The 25,763-nt window shown below is 37.9% G+C and overlaps 1 protein-coding gene across 8 annotated transcripts in view; it reads left to right on the top strand.

Annotated features, from left to right (window-relative positions):
* Nucleotides 1-25,763, top strand: part of MSI2 (musashi RNA binding protein 2) — a 518,635-nt gene that overhangs the window by 173,796 nt on the left and 319,076 nt on the right. For all 8 annotated transcript variants that reach the window (XM_074223649.1, XM_074223647.1, XM_074223646.1 and 5 more), the window contains exon 6: nt 7,806-7,898. In XM_074223649.1, the coding sequence (XP_074079750.1) occupies nt 7,806-7,898 (93 nt within the window). The remainder of the gene's footprint in view (nt 1-7,805; nt 7,899-25,763) is intronic.

Below are 25,763 nucleotides of genomic sequence, written 5' to 3'. Positions count from 1 at the left end.
CAGTTGGCACTGAGAGATAGAACCAGTTCTTACTGTCTTGCTGAAGAAACCCTATAATTTCATTACAAGATCGTTTTCCCCATTAGGTGAGTTATTGTTGTTTTAATCAGAGGTAATGTTGTAATCTGACCATGCAGCATAATTGAGTATAAAATATTTTTCATTCCCATATAGACCGAGGATTTTTCCCCAATTATAGGTCAATTTCTAAGGCACTCAGGCCCAAGAAGGATGCATTGTCAAGCCATAGATTAGGTTCTAGTGCTTTGGTTAATATGTTTTTGGGGGGAGGCAAAGGAAAAGCCTTAAAGAAACATTGAGGCTTATGTTTGTAATGAGTTTTCCTCTGAAGTTAATGTAATTTCTACAATTTGTGATGCAAATAAAATACTTTGGCACCTTTGGTAGGCTGAGCAAATTGGGGCAATGGAGACTGGCAGAAGGGTTGGCCATTTAGTTGATTAATTTTAAACCTTTCTACTATCAGTCCTTTAGCTTAGGAATTTCTTTGGTCAGACCACCTACCATTTTGTTCATCCTTGGGGATTGGGTTTGGGCAGATTGGGAAGTTTGAAGCAAGGGTGAGTTCTCCACATTGCAGTTTCTGGGCATATCATATCCTCTACCACATCCCCCCTCCCTCCCTTTCTTGTTGCTAGGCTGGGTCAACCTCCTGGACAGGAAGTTCATTTTGATGTTTTTTTTTAATCATCTGACTAGCTTTTTGTATGTTTTAAAAGAGGACTGTAGGCACAAGGTCATGTTTACCATGGGATAAATCCCTAAGGGTAGAATATTTAATCATTAGAAACAGGCAGTTGGTCAAGGTTGGGGCATGTGAGAGAGCTGACCTCATAGCTTTACTGTGTCTCTCCTCACTGCCCTAACCCCCCCCCCCCCCATTTTCATTTTCCTAAGTTCACTGTAATAAACACCTATCAAGGAGTTTTCTAGATGCCTGTAAATGAACTTGGTGTCCGCATCGTTTATTAGAGAAGCAGCCAAGAATAATAGAAGGGACACTGAACTTTGATTTAAGGGACCTGAGTTCAAGTTCCAACTTGCATTTGATTACTGAGTGACTATGGAGGTCGATCCCCAGTTGCTGTTTCTGTTTCCTCAACCATAGAAAGGAAGAAGTTAGATGAGAGAATTTTAAAGGACCCTTACAGTGTTAATAATTGATTTCAAATCATGGTTTGAATCTGCTTTGTAAAGTTCGTTGTTCTTTCCCCCACTCTTATCCCCTACTAAAAAAACCTCAGCAGGTTAATCACTTTACTTTCCTTGGCCTCAGTTTCTACTTCTGTTACAATCAAGAGATTAGATTAGTTTGTCTTGAAGTCTCTTTATAGCTGATATTCTATAATCCAAGGTTCTTTCTATCAGTGTTTTCTAATCATAGTCTGTAATAAATTTACTGGTTCATAAAACTTTTACTACCAGAGGTCTTTATTTTTTAAAACCTATTTTTAAAAATTAGTGTCTCTCTCTCTCTCTCTCTCTCTCTCTCTCTCTCTCTCTCTCTCTCTCTCTCTCTCTCCCCCCTCCCTCCCTCCCTCCCTCTCCCCCCTTCCCAAGTTACCAGTGACATGGGTGAAGTTTTGTCTATTTTGTCATTTTGCTGGATAGTTTAGGTTGGGAAACTCTATTCAAGGTAACACAATTTCAAGCAATTCACAAAGGTGTGAGAGAGTCTATTAGCTTGGCTTGGTTCTTGAGCAGTAAAAGCTGGCAGAGTTGAACGGAGAAAAGATGCTATTGTAAGTGTGAGGCTGGAAAGTATTGCCAAGCCAACAAATGGCTTGTGTTCTCTTGCAAGGGGGAGTGTATATAGCCAAAAAACGGAAAGGCCTTTTCAGGAAATTGTTGATGGTAAGGACTGGCTTCCTTCTGTATGTCCTGTCATGTAGACAGCCATTGCTGTCCAAGGCCATTTGGTGCCCCAAGGTGTATTCTCCAATGTTGGTGTTTATAGTTGATGGTGATAGTAGTCATTTTGGGGGTAAGGGCATTGATTCTTTTTCATGAATCATAGATTTAGAGTTGCAAGTGGCCTGAGGTCATCTAGTCCATCTCTCTTCTCCCTCCATCCTGTAGCTTTGGAAAATGAGAATCAGGAATGTAAGAAACTTGAAAAGATCACACTGTTGGTAGTCAGCAGAGCTTAGATTCAGACCCAGAGCTTTTGACTCCAAATTCAGTGATCTTCTCATTGTGTCTTGCTTCCCACAGTTACTGCTTTTCAGATCTGCTTAGTTGACAGCAGCTGTTCATTTTCTAGAATGATCCTTAGTCTCCATACTGTCAATAATTTGTTGCCTGCCAATACCATAATGCTGAAGACTTCAGTGATAAGGAAAGAACTGACTCTAAAAGGTCAAGGTCTCCCATTGATCATCAGTTGTCCTGATCTTAGTATATCTGGTCACTGGGGTCATATGTGATGTCTTTGTACAATGTCCCCTTGTCTTAAGGAATCTTATCTGCAAGTGGTTTTCTTTAATACCAAAAAACAAGAACAACAGCTACTACTACTGGGAAATAACAGATGTGGAAATCTATAAGTTCATTTCTGAAAGTATTTACCTTTATTTCACTACATTTCAGAAAAACAGAAGACCCAAGAATCTGATATCAGATGGAAAGATAATCTTTCCCAGGGTATTCCCCCCCCCCCCCTTTGTTAGGAAGGAAAGTCCCTTTAATGGTAAAGATCAGCACTTTCTTTCCAATTTCTAGTCTTAAGAAAATTTCTGAGAGCTTTCCGAGGTTAAGTGACTTGCTCAGGATCATACAGTCTATATCTAGATAGGATTAGAACTCTAGTCTTCTAAGGTTCACTCTCTTATGCAAATAAACCAAAAAATAAAAACTAGAATTTATGTGTATATATTGAGATTTATATAGAACTTTGCATTTGTTAATTCATTTAATCCTCACACCAATCCTTTGATATAGATATCATCATTATTCCCGTTTTGCAGATAGAAAATTGAGGGTCAGACAGTTTAATGATTTACCCAGTATCACAGAGTAGATAGGATTTGAAATTGTCTTTTTCTCACCTGATTACTCATACTCTCTCCATTATGCCATGCTGTTTCTTTATTATAATACTCTATCAAAAATTAAAAAAAACAAAGCCACACTTTAAAAAAAAAGCAGTAAAATGGATTATTAGAATTGTCTTCCCAGGGAGAAATGACTGCCTTTTTGTTTGCTTCTCCTACATGGCACCATGGACTTTAAAGGAATTTTATCTCCTGGTCCTGCATACCCTGCTCAAAACAAGCCAAGGAATACTTTCTTATGTTAAATGATTGCACTCAGGCCAAATGGACTGGCCGTTGTTCTTCCTCTTTCCCACAGGGCATGATGGGATTCTCTTAGATGTTGAATGGAAGTGTTCAAAGATGACCAGTAGGATACCATACACCAATTTCATCACAGTCAGGTCTGGAGATAAATGTCAGTTGCCTAAAACCTTGCATTTTTGGTCAGTTTAGCATCCTGAAGTAATGTCTTCCTGACCTAGAAAATACTTTGCCAACTTTTGGGGGGTGTTTTTTCTGATTTTCAGACCTGTGAGACTGCCCAAAGACAAGTTTTGGATAGACTTTTTATAAGTTCATAATTCTAGGACTGAAAGTGACTTCCAAGGTCATTGTAGTTAAAAACTGCCTCATTTTACTAATGGGGAAATTGAAGCTATGGAAGGTTCAGTGATCTACCTGCCTGAGATCATACAGGTCCCAAATATCAGAGGTTGGATTTGAACATAAGCTCCTTGAGGAAAGGACCATTTAATTTTTTGTCTTAACATTCCTAGCATCTAGTACAGTGCCTGGTGTATTGCTGAAATGTGTGGTGATTGTAATATTTACTACAATTTTAAATTATGTATTGCTTAAATGCTTAAATTTTTTTAATTGATTGGAGTCCATAGTGTTTAGGGGAGAAAGATGAGGTTTTTAACACTCTTCCCTGATCTGTAAAAACACATGCGTACACACACACACACACACACACACACACACACACGCACACCTCCCCCCCACTGAATTGTAGTGATTTTACAAAAAAATAAAGACATTTAGACTTTTTAGACTTTAGCCTCACTGTGACGCTGGAGAGGCTCAATCAGGTTCTTCCTTCCTTCCCCTACACCTCAAGAGTATGGAAGTGAAAGTGGACTAGAGATGAGAATGGCACTGAACTTTCTTCCTTCCTGCTCCCCCATATACAAATCATTTAGCTACCCACAACCCATTCAACTGGAATAGTCTAGAATCTCAATAAATTATTTCCATCCCCACCACGGTTCCTTGGTAGGAAAAACAACAAGAGGTCAACCCCAGAGCTCCAGAGCTCCTCCATGGCTGTGCTCCTGACTCCTGCAGGGGCAACATCGGTGAGCAGCTAGCCATGTGTCTCACATCTCCCCACTGACTTTTTCATGTGTGGAAGGTTTTGATTAAAATCAATTCTTTTTAGTGTTTCCCAAAGAATGGAGCTTAAGCCACTGGGTCCAATTGTCTTCTTGGGAGGTTGCTTTTGGAAACTTTTGCTACCTTTGTACCTTCTGACTATAGATTTTTCTGTGTGTTTGTACCTGCATTAATGTGGGCATGCATGTTTGTATGGCACTGATAGTTGCTGTGGGGTTTTTAAGGACTTATAAGCAGACTATGTGGTTCTAACAGCTAACTAGTGGATCCTATTTTCCAATGTTCTGTCCACTTTCATGTTTGTGCCACAGCTGTTGAATAGTAGAGGATGTGAAAAAGAAAGTTTTCATTGAATAAAGCCTTTGGTCTTTGCTTTTACTGGAGGCAGGAATACATGGTTTACTTTAGCAATCTGAAATGAAGAAAACTCAGGTTTTTTTTTTTCATTTTCTGGATCCAGTGGGAATACAGGTATGGGCTGCCTGAAAACACAGTCCAAAAACCTACAGGAAGATAGGAATCCCATTTACAAAACAGAAATTAGGGAATCATTATTCATGTGACAAGATGATTCCCCTAGGATCCCTTTGAAATGGGAATGGGAACACACTGCTTATTTACAGATCATTTAAGTGTTTGGTTATAGACCATTAATTACAGTTTGGGGAGGATTTAAAGTTAACATGTCAGAAACCCCTGTCAATCTGGAAGTCAATAAAAAGTGCAGACAAAGCATTTCTAAAACTATAATGTAAGTGAAGTTGAAAAGGAGATTGGGCTCATGATGCAGCTTTGAATTTTGGGAAAAGCTTTGGATTTGTAGTCCCACTGGACCTGGGTTTAAATTTGGTTCTGACATTTACTACCTGTGTGGCTTTAGGCAAGAAATCTTTCTCTACCCCACAGCTTTCTTCATATGTCAAATGAGGATGTGGACAATATGACCTCTAATAACCCTTTCGGTTCTAAATGTGATATTTTAATATGGTTTTCTGTGATTCATCCACAGTTTATTTAATAGGCATCCTTTGAAGCCCATGTTTAATATTTAAATATCACCTTTTCTGATATAGGCAGAACTTAAAAAAATATATCAAGTCAGTTTGTTGGGAGCCAGTGAAAATTGATGGTTGGGGAAAGTGGTTCAATTTGAAATCCAGAAAGGACCTTTGGGACTTTTGCATGTGCTTTTTTCCCCCTCTCAGCCTTGGCCTTGTAAATTCAGGATTGGATCAGAAGGGGAATCCTGATGACTTTAAGGAGGAAAGACTCTAGTGGGGAAAAGACCATGGAAGAAGCTGCAGCTTAGGGAGATAATCAAGTAGAGGTAGTACCTTTAGGACAACCCTGCATTCTAGGAAAGAAAGACTTAAGTTCTTTATTTCAACTCCCTGTATTAGTTGCCCACCTGTTTACTGAGAGTCATGGTGAATTATGCATAGACCACAAGGTCCAGAGATAGAATGAATCTTGGAGTCAACCAGTATTAAACCCTTCACTTTAAAAAGGGGTAAACTAGGTGGGGCTGTAAATAGCATGCTAGACATGGAATTCAGGAAGACATGAATTCAAATCCAGCCTGAGTCACTTAGTACCTGGGCAAGTCACTTCATTTCTGTTTCTGTTTCCTTATCTTTAAAGTGGTGATAATAATACCAACCTCGAGATTGTTATGAGAAATGAGTTAATTTTTGTAAAGGACTTGGCAACCTTAAATTACTCTGTAAAGTCTAATTTTTCATTATTGCTATGAACTATATTATTTATTATTATTATTATTATTATTACTGCTACTACTACTACTACTAATAGTAGTAATACTACTAGCACCACTACTATTACCACTACTGCTACCACCACCATTAACTACCACAACTCCTACTACAACTCCTACTACTGCTGCTGCTGCTGCTGCTGCTGCTGCTGCTGCTGCTGCTGCTGCTGCTGCTGCTGCTGCTGCTGCTGCTGCTGCTGCTGCTGCTGCTGCTGCTGCTGAAATCCAGATAGTAAGGTGACTTGCTACAAGTCTCATGATGAATTAGCATCACTAAATCCCAAGTTTTCTGGCTTCCTCTCTCATGCATTTCTTACTATACCACTTTATGATGAGACTCCAACTATTTTTCCCCCAAGTACAGTTATCCCTTCCACACTATGGGGATTAGGAGTAGGTGCCCTTTAATCTGGAAAACCTGTGTAAAATTTTTTGGTCATACCTTTGTAATAGAAAAGAAATCTGAATTATCATGGTATTAAAAGTTAAAGTATGTTCATATTATATAATACTATACATATATTGATGCATTTCTGAGTTTCTGCAAAACTCTGACCAAATACCTATTTAATTTCTTATATGGTCTCTGGATATATGAAACTTCAGTGGGAAAAGTCAGGATATGAAAGGAATAGCAAGAATATTCAAACTTTATTTTTACCTTTAAAATACATGCATACATACATACATGCATACATACATACATACACACTTACACACACATATACACATAGAAACCATTGCTTGTGCAGCATTAAAATTTTCAATCCTTCTGCTGTGTATATGGAGTGAGAACAATTTATTTTCTTGCAAATACTCATCCATTGCCAAGGGGCTCAGATTGCTCTAATTTTCATGAAAAGCTTCCTTTTCTTGGCTTCATTCCAGCCCTCCAGCCCTTACTATCACTGATCAGCCTCCTTTCAAGTATCACAGCTTCAGAATGTCTGAGTTGAAAAGTCATCTTCATAGTCCAATCCCCTCTCCATTACAGAGCTGGAACTGAGGCCCAGAGAAATCATATAAGTCAATAGCAGAACTGGGCTTCAGACCCACTCTGTCTTAGCCCAGCTGCAGAAGACTTCTGTCCTATGGTATGTCCCTTCTGTTTCCAGCCTCACTGGTTTCAAAGGCATTTCTGAAACCATTCAGCTGTAAATCTGTATTAGGATTTAAAGTGATATATTATCATTTTTTACCTGAAGGAATGATCTGTTTGAGTATGTTTTGTCATTACTAGTTTAATGGTTATTTCCCCCATCCTATGCTTTTAGTTATTCTGTTGATTTAGGTCCCTTGGGAACAAAATAGCTTTGAATGGTTATATTTTCTGTTTAAGTTATTAAATCATAATGTAACTAGGTTTTACAGTTGGACTTGGGCTATAACTAGTCTCCAAGTTGGAAATAACTAGTTACTTCCTTCAGGTTCCGCTTGAATTTTGAGTAGATTCTGAATTGGTTTCCTGAAGAAATATTTCAATCAATTGGATTAGACAGGTGGCTTGGGGAAAAAAAGAGTATATAACTTCAAGTAATTTGGTTAACCTTTGTCTCTCTCCCTCTCTCTCTGTCTTACAGATGGTCACAAGGACAAAGAAAATCTTTGTGGGTGGATTATCTGCAAATACGGTTGTAGAAGATGTAAAGCAATATTTTGAGCAGTTTGGCAAGGTAAGTACCTTTGTGTTGGTTGGCGGAGTCAGAAGGTTATCCACTTTGTGTTTGGGAGATAACTAGCAGTCTCTTCCTCCTTTCAGAAAGACCTGGAATGACTTCATATTTGTGTCTTAATTCAGATAAATCAGTAGGAGTTAATAGGGAAGGATCAGACTTGTAGCATATATCTCCATAAGTGGACAGCTTGACTTTTTTTAAATCCTATTTTGCTGACATTTGAATATCATCTAGGGAAGAGGAACTAGGACATGAAGGATAGGATGGAGAATTAGTGACTGAGCATTTGTAAAAAAAAAAATCTTGAATTTTGAATCTGAGGTGATAGTGGTTTTGACAAAAATTGGAGAAGAGGGCTCTTAATCATTATTCTCCTGGATTGATGATGTTGCTTCCTGGAAAATACTTGGACTGAATTTCAGAAAAAGCATGGGATGATTTGTGTGAACTGATATACAGCACAATAAGCAGAACCAAGAGATTGACTGCCAGAATTGCAAATGAAAGTGTTTAATAAAGGGAGGTTGAATTCTGAGTAATGAAAAAACCAATGAATGACCCAAAGAGGAGTTGATGAAATATAGCTTTCGATTGTGACAGAAGTGGAGAACTAATAGCATAAAATATTATAGACATTGTCAGGTGTGATTTGTGTATTGGATGAGTTTTCTGAATTGTTTGATTTGTCTCTAGGAATGTTGTATCTGGAGGGTTTACTCCCCCTCAAGGGAGGGGTAGACAGATATAAAGACAAAAGGCACCAATAAAATGTAAACAGAAGAAGCAAATTCAATTTTAGTATGGAATTTATTCTACTCCTTTAAGTTTAGTAAATAATATCTAAGTCTTTCTCATCTGTACCTTCATATGTCTACAGTGTACTCAAATGAAAAGGCTCAAAGCTATTGAAATCATGTTTGTTCTTCTGTAAGAAGGAAGGAAAAAAATGTGGAAACTATAATAAATCCAGAGGAATCAAGAGACACAGATAAGAGGGACAAAGGGAGAGAGGAATGAGAGAAAGGAAGGAATGACAGAGACATATAGTGAGAAAGAGATGAAGAGACATACACAGAGAGAAACAAAAATGGAAAGAAGAGGCTTTCTTGGGTCCTGTACAGCTGAGCCTTTCTCTGCTAAGACACCCAAGGGAGAGCCTGTGAATATAACCAACCTATAGCTGTTAAGAGTTCTCAGGCTGAATGTCTGTGAGATGGCAGTAAAAGTATCCCTGAGGCCTCTGTTGCCTAGATCAGACTGGGAACGACATTTAGAGTCATAAATCAGACTGGAAAGAGTGTGGTCTTTTTGCTGTGCATTCATTTCTGTCTTGGGGACTCCTTTATTTTGCACTATTTACACAGGGAATCTGTTCCCATTGAGTCTGGCATTTTCCTCTATAGAGGCACCTTTTTCGTGCCTGTGTGTTCAAGCACCCAACATAGCACCTTGTTTGATGCACTCTATGAGCTTAATTAAAATATTTGTTGAATTGATTTCAAGTGGGGCAGCTGTTATGTAGCTGTCCCCATTGCTGTCCTGGAATAATTGCAGCTCATATTTATATAGCACTTTGGGGATTGCAAAGCTCTTTACATAGAATATCTCAGCTAACTTTTACACCACTACTGTGAGTGAGGTGATTTTATTATCCCCATTTTACAGGTGAGGAAAATGAGGCATAGAGGGGTGAAGGCATTTTTTCCATTGTCAATTTCTATTGGTGGGGTTTGAACTCAGGTCTTCCTGACTCACTGCTGAGCTTGGGCAGCCTGAGCCATGCATGCCCAGGATGCCTGAGCTGGGATGGGTTAAATGAACTACTAGGTGATTCAATCTCTAAGGAGAGAGATGGTACCCTTGTACCATCTCATCCTTCTCTGCTTTATGGTTTAATTTATTGTGTGTGTCCTGTCTCTGGGACAGATTCTATGATATTCTTGACTCTTCCCTTCTAAGATGCCAAAGGACTGATACCTTGTAGACCCCTGGTTTAGAGGATGTTTGTCATTGTCTAGGACTAGACCAATCTTCTAGTATTATCAGAAAGTCTTTAGTTTATCAAGTGATGGAGAAGCAATATTAAACAGTATGGGGATTCTTAACCTTTTGTTTGTGTGTGTGTGTGTGTGTGTGTGTGTGTGTGTGTGTGTGTGTGTGTCTTGGACTCTTTTGGCAATCTGATGAAATCTAGGGACTTTTCTTCAGAATGATGTTTTTAAATAGTTGAAGACATGCTAAATTTCACTTAGAGCTCAGTAAAAATAAAAATTAATTTTTTTCCCCATTCATGTCCATAAGCCTCTTGAAATCTGTCCATGGAACTCTTGGTTGTGGGGTATCTGAAATCCCAGTGAAGAATCCCTGTAGTATTTGATAATGAACTGAATATTAAGGCAGAAAAACCTGTGTTCAAATCCTGCTGCAAGCATTTACTAGCTCTGTTACTCTGGGCAAGTCCCTTAATTTTTTAGTTGCCTCATTTCCTTCATCTATTAAAATGAGAGACTTAAGCTTAGTTGCCTTCCAAAGTCTCTTTCAGCTTTAAATCTCTCATCCTATGTCTGGTAATCATTAGGCTATGAATGTGGAGCAGGTATAGGGTAAACTAAACCTTCTAGATGACTGGCCCACCCACAATTCCCATCCTAACCAATAACATGCTTTTGTGAGATTGCTAGATGGTAGTAAGACTATAGTCTTTGGCCTTGGGGTGGAGTTTTTCTCCATGTGAAGTTAATCGACTCACATGGGGATCGAAGCCAAGTAACAGAAAATCAAAACTCTTTATCCTGTCTTTTGTAATTTGGCACATTGACACAGCTGTCCCTCAAGGTTGATTCTGAAACAACTTTACAAATAGCCACTTGCTGATTCCCTTGGGTGAGTGATGATTAATGCTGCAAAGGCCATATGGAATACCAACATATTAGTTGAGTATTTCTCCGAAAGCTAGTTTAAAATACCAGGCAAGTGTCATCTAATACCTAATGCTGCCTTGCTAGGGGAAGAATCTGGAAGGAGCTGAACCCTTTGATTTCCATTGCAAGGTATATGTTGATCTGATAATGAGCCCACTATGGAGTAAGGATAGTAGAGATACTCTCATTCATTAGTTGAAAATCCTTTTTTTTTCCCCTTCAAGTCTTAACCTGTCCTGGAATTTTATAAACATATTGAAGGATATAAAAAAATGGAAATTGACTTTGTTTAGTCTTGTTATTACATTGTTCCAAACAGGTTCCTGCCTGTCAGTGTGCTGTTTCTGTCTTCTCTAAATCCCTACCTCTAAGTTTCTTCTTCCCCTTAAAAAAAAAATCAATAAAAATAACCTTAAAATAAAATAAATTTAAAATTGGAGATTTTTTAAAGATTAGCTTTAGAATTTATTTTGTTTTTCTATTAGCTGCTATTCTGATTATGTTCTTCCCTTCTCCCTTACCCAGAGATCAACCCTTGGATCAGAGAATAAAAAAGAAAGGGGGGGGGGGTGAAGCAAGTTGGCAAAAACCAACACACCAGCTGAATGAGGATACATGTAATATTCCATATCCTTAGTTGTTCTACTTTTGTATTTTATTGGCTTTTAAAAATCTTCTAATTTTAGTAAATTCTATTTAAATAAATTATTTTTAATAGATTCTAATTAATTCTAATTAATACTAATTCTAATAAAAATTTCTTAAATAATTTTTTGCAGTTTATAAAATAATTTATATGATTCAACAACTGTGTTAGGAAGTATAAGTATCATACCCATTTTATAGATGAGAAAATTGAGGTTCAGAAAAGTGAATTGATTTGACCATGAACATATAGCCAGTTAAGTGGCAGAACTGGAATTTGAACCCATGTCTCTTAGCTTTTCATTAATTGTTCTTTTTTAGAAGTCTTATTGTTACTTTTCACCCACAGTTAATATTTCTTAATCATATCCCTACTATAAGTTTTCCTTGTGAAAAAGAATTATTCCTGACAACTCTTCCATGCCTTTTTCCAAACCTGTAGACCACACATTGCTACCTCCCTCCCCTGGTGACATGATTGGCCCTATCATTAATCTAAGTCAAGTTGCCTTTCAGTATAATTTTCTTTTTTAGAGGATTGTGGTTGCTGTGTATTTTGTTATTCTGGTTCTCTATACTTTGCATCAGTTCATGTAAGTCTTCTCAAGTTTTTCTGAATTTTTTTCCATTTAATTCTCTTCCAATAACACGGGAAAACAGACATAAATAGGCTGTTAGAACAAACAGCTCTACTTTCGTCAGGGAATGGGTTAACTGTAGTCCTCTCACATATGCACATCCTCCCCTGTTGGTACTTACTGTGTATAAAACCACTCATTTAATTTTTCAATAACATTTACAGAATCCAGCAGGATGTGTAAACTTATCAAGCCTTTTATTAAAAGACTAAGGAGGCTTTTTGATATATCAAAACCATAATGCTCTCTTCGCTCATCTTTCCAATGATAATAATAGTTTTTAATTTGTGTTCTTGCAGCTCCTCCTGGTTTGTCCCCAGAATATGCTATTATTTTATTTGAGTTCATCTATAGTCCTTGGGAATTGTGTATGACATCTTTTTAGGAGTACATATGGATTGCTCCAGAATCCTAATATATTAAAGTATAAGCAAACACACACACACACACACACGTATGTATGCATGTATGTATGTGTATATATATGTGTATCCATCCACTATTTTTATTTTTCAGTGTTTTTCCCCAAGAAACAGCATTTGCTGTCTTTCCTTCTCAACTTCCTCTGACTAGGAAAAAAGCAAACCTTTTTATCTAATATTCATAATCAAGGAAGACCAAATCCTACATTGGCTGTATTTGGATTTGTATAACTTAGTCTTCATCTTGACTCCCATCAACTTTTTGTTAAGAGATGTATATATAGCATACTTCAACCTGGGTCTTCTGGAATCATGTTTAGTCAGTGAATTTGCCCAGTTTCTTAAATCTTCAAAATTTTACATCCACCCACTAAGAAAAGAGCGACCAAAACTCTGTAAAAAAAATCATCCAGTCCTCAAGGAGCATGTTATCACATTGAGGGATTTGAAACACTTGTAAATAAAAGAGTTGAATGACTCTTTTACTGAAATCCTGTATGTGCCAATTAATATGGTCCAAAAGGAATATTCGTGATAATGATAAAAAGATTTGTGAGGTTCTTTACATATATTATCTCATAATCATACAAAAACCCTGCGAGGCAGAAAAAGGTGTCACCACTCCCATTTCATACATGAGGAAACTGAGGCACAGAGGTGAAATGATTTGCTCTTGGTCACATAAATGTCTAAGGCTGAGGATTTCAACCTTGGTTTTCTTGGCAACATTGTTCCCACCCCACCACTAAATAGAGGACTTGAGTCTTTTGTTGTTCTGTATTATATATATTTCAACAGACTCGGAGACTTCTCCTTCCCACACATTACTAGGATGAGTGGATACTTCGTTACTTTTTGTTTCAGATAGCAATCCAGGGTGCCACTATAGCTCTCTGCATACTGTCTCTGTGAATGTCCCTACTCTCAGTATAGTGAACAAGAGAATGACACACCAAAAGAATTCAAAATAGCTTAAATCAGGAGACTGGCTGTTAGAAATGAGTTCCTGGTTTTGTCCCCCAGCTCCCCTGACACAAGGTTTTCTGGTTTAAAATCCTGAGAGGGGAATACAGCTATTTGTTTATATTTTATATGAGGTCATCAAATTGGGCCACTATCAAAAAAGGATTATAATTTGAGCAGCCTGACTTGAGTTATTCTACCAGCTTTGTCACTGCACAGCAATGGAATATAAGTAACGGTCAGTTTTCTGGGTTCCTTCTGATGTCACCCTGGGAGTGAGACTTTGGACACATCATTGTATCTCCTCGGAGTTGTAATTTTTTTATTTCTAAAATGAGGAGGTTGACAAGATGGTTGTAAAGGTCCTTTCTGGGGCCAGTTATTTTCTGAGTCTATAATTCTGTTTAGAATAACAGGTTGGAAGTTTGGGTGTGTGTTATGAGGACAGATAATCTTAGTAGGAGGGGTAAATCTTGGTCACAATCTTAAAAATTGTTTTATTACTTTTAAGTATATTATATATCTTGGATGATGACATGAATGGATGCTGATAAGCAAAGTGATATATTAATGAAAAAATAACAAGAACATGCCTGATATTTACTTCATTACTTTAAAAAAGATATTATTTTATCTGTGTGTATCTTCCCTCCACTCTAATAAGATTACAATCCCTTCACACCTTAATGAAGTTTTCATTAGGCTTCCCTGACTTCCCCTCCCTCCCCAAAAAAGCAACTGGCTGATTTTTCAATCTTCAAAGGGATATTACCTCCATCAAGCTTCTCTTCTTCCACATACTTATTAGTTCTTTCTCTGTCTCTTTCTCCCCTCTCTCCTCTTCTCTGTCTTTTCCTTTGTCTTTGTCTCTGCCTTTTCCATCTCTTTCTGTCTCTACTTTCTCTGTCTCTCCATCTCTGATTGACTCCTTTATTTTTTCTTTACATCTGTCTTTCCTTTCTGTTTCTATCTTTTTATCTGCTCTTCCTCACCTTTCCCTCTCTCTTTGTTTTCTTCTCTTTCTTTAGCTCCTTTGCTTCTCTCATGCTTAGTATTTACTCATTTACATATATGTTACTTCCTTCCCTTCAGCTTATCTAATATAAGTTCTTTGAGGAATACTTTATTTTTCCCTAAGAAATACCTTGCCCATAAGAAATTAATTAATGATTATTGAACTGAATTGTTTTTTGTTTGAGTCGTTTAATGATAATTATGCATACTCTTTTGTTTTTATTTTTTCTTGAAGAAGTTAATAATAGAATGTTTTACTCAAAAAAACATTATCTCCGACCAAGGAAACCTTGAATATTTCTCTTCTGTTGACAGTGCAACTTTGTGTGTGTGTGTGTGTGTGTGTGTGTGTGTGTGTGTGTGTGTGTGTGTGTGTTGTATGTGTGTGTCTGTGTGTGTGTGTGTCTGTGTCTGTGTGTGTGTCTGTGTGTGTGTGTCTGTGTCTGTGTCTGTGTGTTTGTGTGTCTGTGTGTGTGTTTAGGTTGCAGCTTAAGAGCCTTGACTTTTTAGAAGATAATACTCTTCTTCTCTAGTTTCTCATGACAACAGAGTAATCCTTGGCTATTCTAATTCTCCTTCCTTCATAAGTGATAGTCTTTCTTGGCTACTTCCAAAATTTGTTTATTTGTGAAATTTTTAGTTTTAAATCTTGAGATTTAAATTTCACTGGCAATGATTCTTAGTTTTCATCTCTTGTCTATATTTTAAAGTTCAAACAGTTTACTTGTATTTTTTGCCAATTGAAATTTAGGAGTTTTTTTTTAAATATACTGTCATTTTTCTGGTAGACTAATTGACCTTAAGTTAAATCTGTACATTTGATCTTCATGGTCAACGATTTTTATTTGCATAACAAATTCACATATTTTATAGTTCTTGCTTTTTGCTTTCCTTATGCCAACTCTTCTACTCTTGTATTTTTATGTTCTACAGCCATTTTTTTTCTCTTTCAGAGTCACTTCTTTGGAAAGATTCTACACTATGTTAGATTTTTTTTTCTACTTTCTCATTTATATTTGAAAATTTAGGGGCGGCTAGGTGGCACAGTGGATAGAGCACCAGCCCTGGAGTCAGGAGTATCTGAGTTCAAATCTGGCCTCAGACACTTAATAATTACCTAGCTGTGTGGCCTTGGGCAAGCCACTTAACCCCATTTGCCTTGCAAAAAAAAATTAGCATCTACAGCTTTGGTTTCTGACTTAATTTTCTTTCTGTTATCATACCTTAAAAGTTTTGTTTCTCTTTCGAAACATTCTAGAGTTTCTTGCTATTTTTCCTTAAGTTTTGGGAAGTTAGTAAGCACTTAATGAAGTACCTATTGTGTACCAAACAGGCACCTATGGTGGAACATTGAGTGAATAGAGAGCCAGCCCTGGAGCCAAGAAGACTCATCTTCCTGAGTTCAAATTTGATCTCAGTCACTTACTTTACCCTCTGTCTCAGTTTCTTCAGTTGTAAAATGAGCTGGAGAAGGGAATGGCAAACCACCAGTATCTAGGTGACTAAAAACCAATAAACGAAAAAAAAATATACCAAACACTGTGCAGTGTGCTGGTGATAACAGAGAAAACTCAGTTGTTTTCTGACAGTTTGTTAATTAGGTGATTTGATTCCTTTTTCTTTAACAGCTAATAGTAATAACATTTATACAGCATCAGTTTTATGCCTCTGTGCTGTTTTCTTTCTGTTTCTAAATATAATTTATAAATATTATTCCTGCTTTACAAATACTATTTCATTTGATCTTCCCAACAACCCTGGGAAGTAGGTATTAATATCATCCCCATTTTTTAGTAAAAGAACCTGAGGCAAACAGAAGTTTAAGTGATTTGTTCAAAGTTATTGTTCACTTGTTTCAAACATATCTAATTCTTCATGATGTTTGGGGTTTTCATGATAAAGATAACTGGAGTGGTTTTCCATTTTCTCCAATTAATTTTACAGATGAGGAAACTGAGGCAAACAGGGTTACGTAACGTTAGCCCAGGGTCACAGAGCTAGTAAATGTCCAAAGCCAGATTTTACTTAGGTCATCCTAACTCTTGACTGGGTACTCTATCCATTTTCCAAGGTTATGTAAGTAGTATTCATCTGAGATTGAATTTGAATGTAGATTTTCCTGACTCCAGGCTGGGCATTCTATCCACTGCATCACCTACCTGTATAATAATTGTTCATTGTTCTTTCATTTCTTTTTTTTGAATTTTCTACTTATTTTCCTTCTCTGTTAATGAGCCTCCTTTTGGTTTATTTGCATTTGGGGAGTTCTTTAATCAAGTCTTCTCCACTGTAGACTTTAGGACTTTTTCCTGCATATTCCTAGATACTTGTTCCTGGTTTTCCTCCTTGCCCTTCCACTGCTGCACAGACCATTTGGGGAGATGAAGGAACCTTGTCTGATCCTCTGCTCAGAGGATGCTCTCTGCGGGGAGAGGACTGTGTTTCCAGTCCCCTTTACATAAGGACTCTAGCTAACCCTGCGCTGTGTTCTCTGCTGCCCATTGTTACACTTACCCTTCACTTACTTTCCAATGCCTTCAGATGGTATCTACTACCAGTCTTTTTTTTTCAGGCTATGATGGGCGAGGATCCAGGTTCAGCCACTGCTCTTGTGGGTGCGAGGAGGGATGCCCTATTCTCCTAGATAAACTTTTTTTTTGAAAAATTTTATTTATTTATTCTTATTTTGTACAAATAATGTTTTTTATGCATTACTAAAATATTCTTGTTTAAGAGTAAACATAATACCCCCTCCACCAAAAAATATAGACCTGCATGAGCGATAAAGGGGAGAGAAAAAAATTAAAATAAAAAATAATAATAATTGTAGGTATGGCCACGTGGCGCAGTGGACGGAGTACTGGCCCTGGAGCCAGGAGCACCCAAGCCCAAATCTGGCCCCAGATACCCAACAATCACCCAGCTGTGTGACCCTGTGCAAGCCACCCCAACCCCACTGCCCTGCAAAAACTAAAAAATAAAATAAAATAGTAATAATAATAATAGTAGGGGTGGCTCTCTCAGATAAACTTTAAACAACCAACCAGAGTTTTTGCTTGTGTTTTCTAGAACTGGCATTGAAGAAGCTGAATATTTAAGGGTCTGAGTATTTCAAGTCTTCTGTTATCTTTCATGAAGTTTTACTTTGTTCAGTATTTGTCAATTTTTTTGATTCTACATTTTGTTACTATTGATCAGTCTTTCAGTAAAGTATGCCTCTTTGGAACTCGGTAGACCAGGTACTCCCTGGGATTTTTCTTAGCAAAGATACTGGAGTACCATTTTCTTGTCCAGTGCATTAACCAGAGGTTAAGTGACTTACCCAGAGTCACAGAGTAAAGGTTTGAGCCCATATTTGAACTCAGGTTTCTGAGTTAGGCCCAGTGATATATCCACTGAGCCACCTAGCTTCTGGAATCAACATTAATCAGTCCCTATCTAGAATATAATTTCTTTTTTTACAGTTTGTTTGGGGTGGGAAAGTTTCTAGAAAACTACTAATGGGTTAACTTGCTCGACATGTGATCTGAATTGAATTGAATTGAATTGGACCATCCTTCAAATGACAGATAAGTAATTGGTAAGATCTTATAGTCTTTGAGGATTCAAGGTCATCTACACACCCAGATGGAGAATCAGGGGTAGGCCTGAAAATGAGTTGGAAATATAAAAATCTGTTCATTGGTCACTGGATTCCTATGACCCACTGATTGAATCCTTTACTTTTTAAGACTTAATCTGTTTAAAAAACAAATAAACAAAGGCAAGAAAACTTTGGACTAGCCTTATCTTTCTCGAGTAATAGCTTGAAATTCAGAGATTATTTCCAACTACTCTCTGAGGGAAAATTACAAATGCAGAATCAGAATGATTGCACATTCAGAATTGGTAGGATGTAAATGTAATGAAGTCTGACTGTGGCTTAATGCCCTTGGATTATAGATGAGCTTTTGTGTGCAGAGACTGGTAGAATAGCCTTGCAACTAGCCCCTTGCCCACAGTAATGTAATCAGTTTTGCTGCATATAAAATAATAGCTATCTTTTATATAGTACATATACAAAATGATTTATAGATACAATCTCATTTGATTCTCACAACAACCCAGGAGACAGATGATGTTATCTCCTTTTTGCAGATGAAGAAACTGAGACATGCAGAGTTTAAATGATTTGTACAGGTTCATACAACTGATAAGTATCTGAGGCTGGATTTGAACTCAGTCTAGGTGAAAAATTCAGACCTCTTGACTATTTCAAAGACTATGCAATGTTATTTTAATAACCTTAGACTGGACACTACTAATTGAGAATTATATGTACATTTTAATTATTATTATCATTTTTAACAATTTGAGTTGTTTTTCTTTTTTTCTTTTAAGCCAGAATGGGAAAGCAAGAGGAGAGAGATTCCCCAAAAGCAATTAAGACCCTTTCAGGAGCATTGGGGCAAAGAGACCTACATACATCAATATTATCTTAAATCATTAACAAAAGATTAAAGAATGTTGATTTCATTTAGTTTACAAACATAGTTCATCCAGTTGGGATGATGGGCTAGAATGAGGCAGCTCCACACACTGTCCATCAACATAAAACCATTGTAAGAACGATTTATTGTCAGCATAATATATTGGTAAATGGAGATGCATAGTAATAATAATAATACTAGATGACATTTGTATAGCGCTTTATATAGTCCAGTCTCTGAAACATGACTGTGTAACCCTGTGCTAGTTACTTGATCAGATACTATAAATTACTGATTCCTTGCTTATATGCTTTAATAGAGGGAATTTCCTCCCACATAGTTTCATATTCCAGTAAAACCCTAAATCCGGACTTTTTTGTTTGTTGTTGAATTGCTTTCACTTATGTCAGACTCTACATTACCTCATCTGGAGTTTTCTCAGGAAAGATACTGGACTGGTTTGCCATTTCTTTTTTTCAGCTCTTTTGACAGATGACGAAACTGAGGCAAATGTGGTTCAAGTAACTTGCCCAGCTAGTAAGTATTTGAAGTCTGATTTGAACTCAGGAAGATGAGTCTTCCTGACTCTGGGTCTGGCTCTCTATCCACTGAACCACCTAGCTGTTTCTGTATTGGATCAAAGAAACTTTTCTTCTGTGCTAGCCCCTTGGTATTTCTCCTTCCTCTCCTCTGGACTCCCTCCTTCAAGCCATGGCATCTTAAATTCTCACTTATAGGATTTTGAACATCAAACAGAAGGCCTTTGGATTTAATGAATTCTTTCCTTCTCCCAGGATATGTAGCTGTTCTGTACCTTTAAGCTGTTGGAAGCAAAGATAGGCTGAGCTCCTACCTAGGTAATACTCACTTTCTCTAACTCCCGTGAAAGTAAAGCAGTCCTTATTTTGAAGCTTCCAATTATACTTCACATGGTGAACTGTGTAATTAGTTTGGAAGACTTATGCTTAGTCATTGGTTTATCCTAATCGGCTTTGGCTTTCCTTAACAACAAAGCGAGCTTATTTTGCTAAGCTGAAACTACTCGGCTTCCTTTGTTCCTGCCTTTGATTGTCTCATTCCTTTCATTCTGTTTTCCTGCCAGAGTTCAGTTTCATTAGGCCTACAAGTCATTTCCAATCCAATAGGCTGCTACAATCAAGCTTTTGTAACTCAGCTGCCCTGGTTCCCATGTCCCTTCTGGTTTCAAGCCAGAATTTGTTGTTTGACATGGGGCCTTAACCCTTTTCTCTACCTACAGCTCCTGTGGTTTGTGTATGACTTAAAGGTGGGTCTCCAGGTAGTAAATGGTATCACAAACTCCTTTTTCTCCCCCCACTTTGCTTACCTGTAAGGAAGAACACACTTTTTAATTCCCTATCCACTGGCTGCTATGTTAAGAGTTTTGTTGTTGTTATTGTTCAGTTGTTTTAATTGTGTCTGACTCTTTGTGACCCTTTGGGGGATTTTTTTGGCAGTGATCCTGGAGTGGTTTGCTGTTTCCTTCTCTAGCTCTTTTTGCAGATGAGGAAACTGAGGAAAAGTGAGTTAAGTGACTTGGCCAGTGTTACGCAGCTAATAAATATCTGAGGCTATCTTTGAACTCAGGAAGATGAGTTTTCTTGATTGTAGGCCACCTAGGGTTATAAGTGACATATTAAAATGAATAAATAAAAGTTTATCTTAGCACATGAATGCAGAGGTTGAACATCTTTTTATTGAAAACAAGGTTGTGACTTTTCCTCTTATGTAATTAAAAAAAGCCCTTGTAATGAGACTGTCAACACTTTCCTCATATTAAGAGGAAAGGAAGAAGGAATTCAGATACATAGCAGCTGGCCTGCCTTCCAGAACCCATTCAGCCTTCTCATTTTGACACTCAGTGTGTGAGGAAAGTAATACCAAAAAATGAAAACACTAAAACTTCCTTTGAAATCTGAAAGACAAGGACTTTGGGAAAATAAATAAATGAAATATTCTTAAAAGCAGTCTGTGTTCCTGGGGTAGAGTTTTATCTCTTCCAAATGCTTGGGCTAGATAAACTGAGCCTTCTGCAGTTAGCTCTTTGTGGTTCTTTCAGATGAGACCTGAAAAACAAAAGTCCTGTCTGTTCTTTGTGGGCATCAAAGCTCCCAGAAGGCATCCTTCATCAGAAAGGGTTTATACAGGTGGATTGAACTGAGTTTCAGAAACCTAAGTGAAAATTGTCAACATCTCAACTTCCCTTTCCATCCTTACCACCTCCTCCCCATCCTCTGTGTATGTGTTGTGTGTGTGTGTGTGTGTGTGAATCTGGAGACCCTTGATGTTGGATTTTTTTCTTTTCCTTGAAATATCCTGGGAGATGAAAAGGATAGAGAACAGGAGGCGAGGTGACCACTCCTTTTCACTTCCCCTGTCACCCCTAAAGCTTCTTATGGCCTATAATTTTTTTTCTTACAATAACCCAGAAGACAGCTGATACTGCCCATGTTTGTTAATTCTCTATCTGGTTTCTGTCAACCCCTCCCTCAGAGGTGGTGATTTTATTTGAACCTCTTGACCTCAGGAAGATCTGTTCAATCAAGACTTGTGCCCTGTTAGTATTTGGAGAATTTTAGGTCCCTTTTGGTTGGGTCACAGGGGTAGTGGAAGGCAGCATTTGGGAACAAACAAAGGAATAATCCTTCCTCTCCCCTAGTAATATAATCTTTGAGGTTTGGCAAGTAAAAGAATCTGTTTTTTTTTTTAAACTTACTAACTTCATTGTCCTCTTGTGAAGTTTCTATTGGGGTCTGATTTAAGATGCATGATTATTACTACAAATATTATTAATAGCAATAATTACATGAATAAAAGTAAATAAATGTTTTTTTAAAGGAAGTTAATAGGTTCTGTGTCTCCTCATTGACATATGGCAAGACTTTAAGGTTTGCAGAACAGTTTTTTCATACAGTTATTGATTTGAGAGTTAACAGGACCCTTAGAGGTCATGGAGGCCAACTCCCTCATTCTATAGAAGAAATTCTGGATAGTTTTAGAGAGCAGACATTATTGTATTTCCCTAGTTCCTGTGAGCCTGGGAAAGGTTAAAGCTATTTATCATTCCCATTTTAGAGTGGAGGAAACTGAGGCTTGGGAGAGCTTAATGGATTTTCCCAGGGGTCACTCAGCCAATATGTATGGGAAAGATTCAAAGTGGTGTGTGTGTGAATGCATGTTAAGCTCCCTCCATCCCTCATCCCCTCCCCCATTTCTGTTCCATGAAGTTGTTAATAAATTTCTAAGAACTTTTTTTTCATTCAGTGCAAAAGTATGCCCACCTGTTTTGGATCTCACTTGCCACTATTGCCGTTCTGCGTATGTTTTTGAAAACATGCATGCTTTTGAGAACCATGCTAGAAAAACAAAAATGAGATTATTCTACTACCCTTCAGCTTTATGCCCATGGAGTTTCCTAACCCCGGAGAATCTTTTTCTAAAGCATTTTCTATTATTTTGTTGCTGTTGTTCAGCCATATCTGACCCTGTATGACCTCCTTTGGCATTTTCTTGGCAGAGGTACTGGAATGGTTTGCCATTTCTTCTTTCAGAAGAGGAAATTGAGGCAAGCAGGATTAAATGATTTGACCAGGATCACATAGCTAGGAGGCTGAATTTGAACTCAGGCCTTCCTAATTCCAGGCCTCTTGGACTCTAGCTGCCTGCTTGTTATTTAGCACTTTCTACACAAAACAGAATGAGTTCCTGCCCTCAAGGAGTGCTCATTTCCTCTCTTACCTCTCTAACTTCTGGTAGGGTTTGGATCCCTCTGGTAGGGAGGGCCCCATTCAGCTAAGTTGTGATGAATTTCTGATTGATTAGAAGCAGGCTTTTTATTCAAACTTTCCCTTTCAGTAAAAAGAGAAATAAGTATGCTCTTAATGTTTCCCAGCTATCTCCTCCTCAGTACTTACTGGCTTAAAAACTCATGCTTTGAGCTTGTCCAGTTTTTCTAGGGCTCAGAGATTGTGAGAAGGACTTCCCAAGGTGGTGCTCTACAGTTTGGGCAGCAAAGAGTTAAAGACCCCTGGAGCCTGAAGCACTCCAGCTCCTGTGGGCTGGCGTTCCCAGAGGCACTGGCTGTGGCCTCCCAAGACTTCACTTACAATGGAGTTGTTAGCATGAGAAAGGGAGTCTTTCTCTCAGCTTCATTTCTGGGAGATTTGAAAGTGGACATTAAATTGTGGTTCAGGCTAGTGCCAGGGGGTGCAAGGAGAAGGGGCTGTTTCATTGGACAGAGAGCCCAGTTCATTTAGACTTGGCACCCATTTTGAATTCCATTGTTTCTACATTGGACATTGATATGGAAATTTTATTGTTTTTCAGGGTCAATAGGATTGCATTCTCTACCCCCCCCCCATATTACTTCTTGTTGCTTTTTATGTAGGCTCTCCCAATCCAGTTCTACCCCAAAGCAGGCTGGGATGCCACAAGCTCCTACCCTTAAGGGGGGGGGGGTTGGACGCCCTCTATGCTCAGATTGAATATTTGTGAATTAGGAACACCAGAAAGGCAGATCTGGGCTCTCTATTCATATTATAAGCGGGAACAAGTCTAAGCTGGAACAGTGAGAGCCCCAGAAAAATCTGAATGTGCAGTTATTGGACACTGCATGGTTGGGGGATGTTGATGTTTTTGAAGACAGCTAGTGCTCCCCTTTAGAACCAATCAGGAGCGCTTTGGCTTATACTTAATAGCTTTTAGCTGATTATTTTTCTTCTTCTCCTCCTCTTTTTTTCTATTGAAGTTGACCTGGGTGCACTTGAGCGGAAATGAAGTCATCTGAATGCTGAATTAGAATAATCACAGGCCCTTAAGAATGAAATGAAAGCGTAGATTAAAGTGGGGGTGGGGGGGAAGATGTCGCCAATTGACAGAGTGTGAGTAAGAAGGGTTCGAGTTAATAAGGTAGTGAAACTTTGGGAAGACCAACTGGAAACTTCCAGTGGATGAATTTCCAGCTCTATCTTTTCTCCAGATCTCACAACACATCTCAGCTACCTGTTTGTTATTCGACTTCTTCCCCTCCTGAAATTAATTTATAAATGAGTCAGTTTGACTCGATGAGTAATTTGGAAGCTTTGAACCTCTGATATCTATGAGTTGTATGATCCTGAGAGGGCAGTCGTGTGGTTCAGGGAATAGAGCTCTTGAGTCTAGGATCAGAAAAACCTGAGTTCAAATTTGACCTCAGACACTTGCTGGTTGTGTGGTCCTGGTCAAGTTACTTAACACTGCTTTGTCTCAGTTTCCTCATCTGTAAAATGAGCTGGAGAAGGACATGGCAAACCATTCCAGTATCTGCCAAGAAAACCACAAATAGGGTCACAGAAAGGCAGATTATTGAAAACGACTTAACAGGACCATGGGGGAATTTTTTAAAAATCCCTTAATTTTTTAGTGTCTCAGGGAGCTCTCTAAGATTGTAAAGTGCGGATCTAGTGGAGATCTCTGGATTTTCACTCTGAGATTTCTTTTCATCAAATGTATCTCAAGGTTAAACAAAAAAAAAAACAAACTGAACATACTTATATTAAAAATAATAAGTTCCAGTCATAAATCTCCCAGCAAAATGTAAACTTCTCAAGGGTAGATAAAGTTTGCTTTCTTTTGCCTTTTTTCTCTACTAGCATACACAGTACCTAGCATACAAAAGCTACTTAATAAATCCTCTGATTCATGGAATGGAAAGAACAACAAATTTAGGGAACCTGACTTCAAACCTTGGGTAATACACCTAATGTCTCTGGGCTTCAGTATCCTCATTTGTGAAATGAAGGGTTTGGATCATATGTCTTCTGGCTTTCCTTCTAGTCCTAAATCTCAGTTCCTATGAATTGTGAATTATGGCATAATCCTTTGTTTAAATTCCCACCCTTCATCCCCCCAACCCATTTCTACATGTTCAACCAATGGAGGTGCTCTCTACTAGTAAGGGGAGGTTTATATGGCCTCATCATTGGGGTGGGGGAAAAATGGGGGATGTTGGGCAGGCATAGAAGGTCTTGTAAGAGAAAGAACAAAGCTGGGTTGCTAGGGAAACACTGGACATACTCAACAGATGTCGTTGACGAAACCCTGGCTGGAGAGAAAAATAAGGAGGGATGTGGGGACAGAGAGAGGCAAAATGAAATGTAATCATATACCAGAAGAGTGCTTGATAGTTATCTTAGGATTTAGAGCTAGAAGGGGCCTCAAACATCATCTAACCCTCTCATTTTACAGAGCAGGTTAAATGACTTATTCTAACTTACACAGGTAGTAATGATAACTTACCCTTATGGAGCAGTTAAAAAGATTCTCAAGTTCTTTTTTCACCTTAGTCCTATGAGCTATGTTTATTATGATTCTGTTTGAGAGGTGTGGAAACTGAGGCTCAGCAAGCAAATTCCTGTACCCACCACTATTAAAGAGAACTTCTAGAATAAAATCTGTATTTTTCCATTCTAAATCTTGTACTTTTTCTATTAGACTATTGTTAAAGTGACTAGACTTCTGTTGACAGTGAGTGTTTGGACATGGGCTTTGTTTTGTGTTTCTTAGGAACCCTGAGATTTTTTCCAAGCAGCTTAACAATAATAAATTCTGCCCTAGTATAGTGAGAATCAAAATCTTCCATTTGGAAAAGCAAAATAAGGATTTAATTAAAATTAAAAAAAAAACCAACAGAGTGATTTGTTTACAGGAAGCCAGTTTTTAGGTGGTCTGTAGCAGAAGATGTAATTTATGGTAAGGGATTAGTTATAAATCAGAGATTGGTTGTTGAGGTTTC

Source organism: Macrotis lagotis, chromosome 2 (genome assembly GCF_037893015.1).
Source record: "Macrotis lagotis isolate mMagLag1 chromosome 2, bilby.v1.9.chrom.fasta, whole genome shotgun sequence".
Classification (NCBI taxonomy): Eukaryota; Metazoa; Chordata; class Mammalia; order Peramelemorphia; family Peramelidae; genus Macrotis; species Macrotis lagotis.
This window is presented reverse-complemented; position numbering and strand designations above follow the sequence as displayed.